Source organism: Atta cephalotes (assembly GCF_000143395.1).
Source record: "Atta cephalotes unplaced genomic scaffold scaffold00013, whole genome shotgun sequence".
NCBI lineage: Eukaryota > Metazoa > Arthropoda > Insecta > Hymenoptera > Formicidae > Atta > Atta cephalotes.
In genome coordinates this window covers 5,055,709-5,062,215 of record NW_012130077.1, presented here as the reverse complement: position 1 = coordinate 5,062,215, position 6,507 = coordinate 5,055,709, and the positions used below count along the sequence as shown (strand labels likewise).

The 6,507-nt window shown below is 37.4% G+C and overlaps 1 protein-coding gene across 1 annotated transcript in view; it reads left to right on the top strand.

Annotated features, from left to right (window-relative positions):
- Nucleotides 1-2,712: 2,712 nt before the first annotated feature.
- The window catches only part of LOC105617578 (zinc finger protein 287), a 9,710-nt gene continuing 5,915 nt past the window's right edge, over nucleotides 2,713-6,507 (top strand). Inside the window, exon 1 of the mRNA XM_012199134.1 lies at nucleotides 2,713-3,049. Within this exon, the coding sequence (XP_012054524.1) occupies nucleotides 2,713-3,049 (337 nt within the window). The remainder of the gene's footprint in view (nucleotides 3,050-6,507) is intronic.

Here is a 6,507-nt window from a genome sequence, read left to right as displayed (position 1 = left end):
GAGAGAGAGAGAGAAAGAAAGAGAGAAGAAAAGAGTTTACACGTTCATCGTAACATCAGGAACGAGACTCAAAAACGTGGAACCCTGACCAGCTGTTCTCCCCTCCGATTTTTGCAGGAATCCCGGGACTTGCCCGTTTATGGATGTGTGCGTGTATGCGTATATGTATGTTACGCCGGATGTGGTATGGTGCGGTAAACAGCAGAGTTTGCAAGGAAAAGATTTACAGATAGCTTAGTGCGTTGCGTAGCGTAAAAGGTCGATGACCGGATGGAGAGCCTTTGCCGGAAATCTCATCCCGACTAAACCATCCCTGAAAAGTTCGTCGCGCGCGCCGCGGTAATCGCGTTTCTATTTATTCAGACATACTCCTATTCGCAATTATATATTATTGTAAATTGCAGAAGATTGTAGATAGAGAAGTAATAAAAATTGTGGAGATTATTATCGATTCTTTCTGAACAACAAACTTGTAATTTAATGAATTTATGTAAAATAAATATTAAAAAATATTGAATAATTGTTAAGTAAAATGTAAAAATGTGTAGAATTGAATGCATAAAATAAAATGCATAATTTTTTTTTCACATTGTTACTTAACATTATTTTGGGAATTATGACGAATAAATATCGAATCGTACGAATAATTTCAACTTTCCACTCTTATTCTAAATAAATGCAAGCGTAGTGAAGACTACAATGTATTGTAACTGCGGCTTCTTATTTTACATTTTTCCAATCTCCTTTTTAAATCAGGCTGGGCGACCCGATCTACATAGCGAGCTCCAAATACGTAGTGCAACATAAATTCAACTTTACGCAAAGTATGGTGCCGCGTGTGTACGTACTAAGAATACGAAATCACCGTTTATGTAGACAAAGCAAAATATTGCGGTTACAATATATATAGTTTATACTGCTATTGCATACATCGTCATTTTTATTTTTTTAATTTAAATATATCTTCTTTTTCAATAATGCGTAAATTCTACCTAAAATATACAAATCTTATTTCCCGCACATTTATTTTATAATAAAAAAATTTTGTCAATCTAAAGTTTTTGCTTGATTTTTAATTTTAAACATCATTTATTTTTATAATTTAAATCTTAAATTAAAATTTTATTAGCGAAAGAAAGAAAGAAAATATAAATCATCTAAAAATTTAGATGAAGAATAGTACAGTATTATATACTTGGATAAAAAACAAGTCTAATTATATAATTAATTCTTATTACAGATTTTTCGATCTTTTAATAATTTGAAAATATAGATAAATTTTCTATTTTATTCAAGAAATTGATGTAAACTTTCCTTCTGTGAAAAATATGTCTAAGCGTTTATGAGAATGCATCGATTAACAACTGCGATACTGTGCAAAGAATTCGTGTCCTACGCCATTGATAACAGTAACACACACTCATTCCCGTACCACGCGTTCGAATCATATACGCACAACCACAAAGAGCGACCTGCAGGAATCGAGGACCGACATCAGCACTCTCGAGGGGTAGCTATGCAACCCCTCATACGAGACCAGCAGCAGCAGCAGCAGCAGCAGCAGCAGCAGCAGCAGCATCGGCGGCAGCGGCGGCGGCAGCAGCGCCATCCTTTGAATCCATCGAATAAGGGAGGCCGCAATGGTGGGATGCCGGGGGTGTTGCTGACTAGTCGAGCCTGCAGTGAGTGACGAGGACGACCCCTGTGAGCGTGACAAAGATGGTGGCTGCCGCGGAGAAGGGATAAAAGGCCGAGGGGACGGTAACGCGGAGCGGCAGCGCCACCGACTAAACAGTCGCACCCCGTCGTCGCCGTCGTATTCGAGGCCATCCCCTGTCACTGGCGAGAGCCGCGACAGGGAGCGACCGGAAGAGTAACGGACAGACGGACGGGCGGACGGACGGACGGTCCTCAGTCAGTCAGTCAGTCAGTCAGTCGGCAAGTCTCGGGGCGCAAGAGGAGAACCACCCCTCCCCCTCCAGACACACACACATATACACAGTCACACGAATATATACATATACACGCGTGCACACATTACATAGGTATAATATTTACTCATTATACGAGCGCAAATCACGTCAAGTACGGTCTCCAGTAAGTAAGGGTCTCCTCGACCACTCACTCGAACGGACGCAGAAAACTAAACGCGAAGGACTCGCAAGGATCGTAAGGCCGCGCTGGCGAGCTGGCATGGTGGCGGTGGTGCATCCGTTTAAGGAGCCGCCCTCGCCGCGCCGATGACGAGGCTGCAAGTGCCACACCAGCGTGTACCACGTAGGACGAAGGCGAAGCCGGCCAGCGAGCGGCCACCCAACCGAGACGGTCTCCTCATCCATCGGTCCGACGGGCCACAGTCACAGACGGCCGGGCCGGGTGACGGACGGGCGCGACGTAGGCGTCGACGTCGCGTAAACGACGACGACGACGACGACGTCGACGACGTCGTCCGCGAAGCAGTAGGTAAAGTAACCGACGGTGACAGACGCGTCGTCGTAATCGCGGCTGTCGAGCGTGACGACGTCGGTGGTGCGGTTGCTGGTGCTGCGGTTGTTGGTGTTGAGCGTGTCGGTGTTGGTGTACCGCGTGGGTGTCCCGCTCCGAGGTCGAGGCCGCTGTTTCTGCTGACCGGACCACACGGACTACGACGGCCATCACCATCACCAGCTCCTGGTGTCGGCGGTCTTGAAACAACGGATTCGTGTTATCATTATGCCACGCTGTCTCATGGCGAAGAAGTGGAAGTGGAATCAGTGGCAGGCACGCGTGGACGAACAGCAGAACGAGCAGAAGGACGCGACGCCACTCGGAGCCGCCCTGCAGGAACAACAGGCGCAACATCACGCTCTACATCACACCGCGGATGCGATGGAGAAACGGTCGCACGGCAGGCATGAACCTGAGGACGAGGAGATCGACGTGGTCGGAGACGTCGATAATCATCAGGTCGATCATCAGCAGACCTGCTGGGGACCGCACAGTCCCACGGCGGGGGCTACAGCCCCCAGTCCACCACCTCTCAACGCCTCTGGCGCTCTTTACTATCACGGTAAGTGGGACTCGTGAAAGCTTTCTTCCTTCCCACTTCATACTGCGGCAATGCGATGACTCGCTCGCTTTTACATGACATATCGCTTGCGGGAATATAAGTTAGACGCGCCACGCCCAAAACTAGGGGGTTTTCTCTTCAAGAATATTCGCAAGAGATCTACGAAGGAAGGGGATTCGAGGATCGTCCCTTTTTTTTCTTCTCTCACTTTTTCCGAGAAGGCCGCTGCTTCGAGATGACACAATAGAATTCAATCATATGTCGAGCATGCAGGGTGACACACCCGTCCATTACAAGTCCTCGTGCGCTATAGTCGGATTGCGGTAGCTGTTTAAATGCGCCATAATTATGATAGCATGATGGTCCGTCGGAAATGCGGAAAGATAGCCCGTTGAAGGTCATAGAATCGTGCGCGATTGCGCGAGCGTTTTCGCGACCTGTGGGAAATCGCCCGCAAAGTCGGCCATGTGTCTGCATATAATACATGCGTACATGGCGACACACCCGTTTGTAGATCGTTGATCGCGTCGACAAGCATTCAGCATCCTTAACATTGAATTACGAACTCAATATATGTATTATTAGACCAGCTATTTCGCGTATTGCATTTATTGAGTTCTCAATCAGATGGGGTGGGAACTGATTGCATTGACGTCGGTGGTTGTTGTGTAACCGACCATATCCAGAACGGTCGAATTGCTTTTGTGACGTAGTAGTTGAGAATACGCCTATGATATCAGATTATGATCAAGAGGACTATTTGCCGAATATTCTTCGGAAAGCTTGTTTTTGTACTTATACTTTACGCAGTAACACTGCGTGAATTTCATATAGTGACACATATATTTAATTACGTAATCGTACTAAATGTGCGAAAAGTTGTTCTTAACTATCACTAATTTTTTTCGTATTACATAATTTAAATCATTCAATAATTGCAAGATTAAAAAAAAATATAAAATCTTGAGAAAGACATATCTCCTAAATTTTTTATTAAATTTTTTATTTTATTAAATTTGTTATTTAATTAAATTTCATTTAATTTTAAATTATTCAATAACTGTAAAATTTAAAAATAAAAAACTTAAGAAAGATATTTCTTAAATTTTTCGCTAAATGTTTTATTTCATTAAATTTTTTTATTTAATAAGATAAAAAATTTAAGAAATGTCTTTCAAGTTTTTCAAATATATTTTTAAAATTTTAAATAATCTAAAAGTATGTAATGCAAAAGTATGTAATACAAAAAAAATTAGTGTTTAGAACGGTAAAAACTGTCTTTCGTGCATTTAGTACGATTACGTAATTATAATGTAGAATTTAATATTTTATGTTTTTTCGTATTACATTTTAATATATTATCATATACACATATGAAAAAATACTTCGAAGAAACTTTACTACTAAATTTAAGAAAAAAGGTAGCAGGATTTATATTATTTAATAACAGAAATATCATAAAATATTAATAAATAATAATAAATTGTTGTGAATTTATATTCGTATTATAAATCTATATGTGTGCTACTTGCATGAATTTATTTTATAAAAATAGGGCATATAAAAATTTTGCGTAATTCAGTCAATCGCTGATGCTTTGAAGCTAACGCCTATAAGTATTCTTGAAAGCCAAGACTACAGAGTAACGACCTCTTTTTTTATCTCATTTATGCAGCTTATAGACAGTGCGCACGTGCTCGTACAATGGCGCAAATGACGCTGTTATGTAACAAGTGTTCTCTGCGTGTTGCTATGTGTGCCACGATGTGTGACTACGATTGAATTTTGCCAATCAATTTCTTCAATGTTGAATTTAAGATTATGTTTTGTTACAATGCAAGATTATGCTTTGTTACAATGTTCGCTAAAGGAGATGTATTCAAGTTTGATTTTTTTCAATGAATCCTAAAAATAATTGTTTTTAATTATAAATAATTAATAGGAATTTTCAAATCTGAACAATACTTTATAACGATAATTTTGTTTCGTAGATACAATAAAGAATTTTGTGTTGTGTCGCTATTGTACAAACTTTATTGTAATTGTTAATGCTTAAAAGATATATTTATATGCCTGCACATATTTACAAATATTAAATAAAAGAGTGATAAGGAAAATAAAAAATTTATCTATTATCGCAAAAATTAAATTTCTAACAGGAAAATAAAATTACAGTCACGTAATAAGAGCATAAGAACTCATGATTATTAACTATTAACTATTAACAGGTTTCATCGTCCTTGACTTTCATTTGTGCAATTAATGACTTGTTTTTACTTACTGGATAATATAATATGTTATATAATACAATTTCGACATATTTTTTACTATTTCTGTGAAGTAAAGTAAATGATATTTTTTACAGCAAAGGACATCTTAGAGAGAAATTATTAATTTTTTCATAATTTTTCGTGAATTTATAATTTAATTATTTAGAAAGTCTAAACAGTTCGTTAAAATTATATCCATAAGCTCAAAATTTATTACTAAGATTCTGTTGTAGATATTTGCTATTTTTTAAATTTCTATATCACAAATGAGTTCATTTATCACAAATATATGGAAAACACTATACTTCTTCGTACTTAATAATATTTTTTGAGAATTTATACAATTTTTAATTCAAGCAAACTGTGCGCCGATTATTTGTCCGAAATACTTGAAATACTTAAACTGAAATTGGAATAGTATAATATTATAAATTAAATTGATAAGCAATGTAATATTATTGATGCTGATAACATTTTTAAAACACTGTGAACATTTTCAGGGTTTTCCACTCATTTGTATAATATTATTTGTATAATATTTCATCGATTTTTATTTATTGTTCATATACTTACATTTTATTTTTTATTAAACATGATATAGCAAATAATATTATAATATATTATTGTAGTTATTACATTATATATTAGTTATTACATTATAATATATTAAACATCTATGATGAATACCTCAGTAGAATAGAAAAGAAATTTTTTATTTATATTAAATTTCTTTAATTCATCATATAAATATCATTAGACGCTTATTTTCTCTCTAGATGCGAAAATAAACATTATCATAAATAATTCAACAGAAGTATTATATTAATTTGTTTAATTATGTAGATAGTTTAATAGATCAAGTAATTATTTAAACTTGCTGTTTGTTTTGCGCACACAGGATCGATAAAGATCAGAGGCGATAAACCGACAGGAATGTGCGGAATGTTCATTCAAGGTATATAAATATGCTTTATGGGCTATATCTGTGATCTGTGATAGATAACGTAGATATAGAATATCCACCTAGAAGTCATAGATAATCCATGCCACTTTATACATCGCGCTTTCTCTTTCTCTCTCTCTCTCTCNTCNCTCTGTCTATACNCTTNTACTNTACTTACTTACTTACTTACTTACGTTACTTACGTTACTTACTTACTTAACTTACGTTAACTTACTTACTTACTA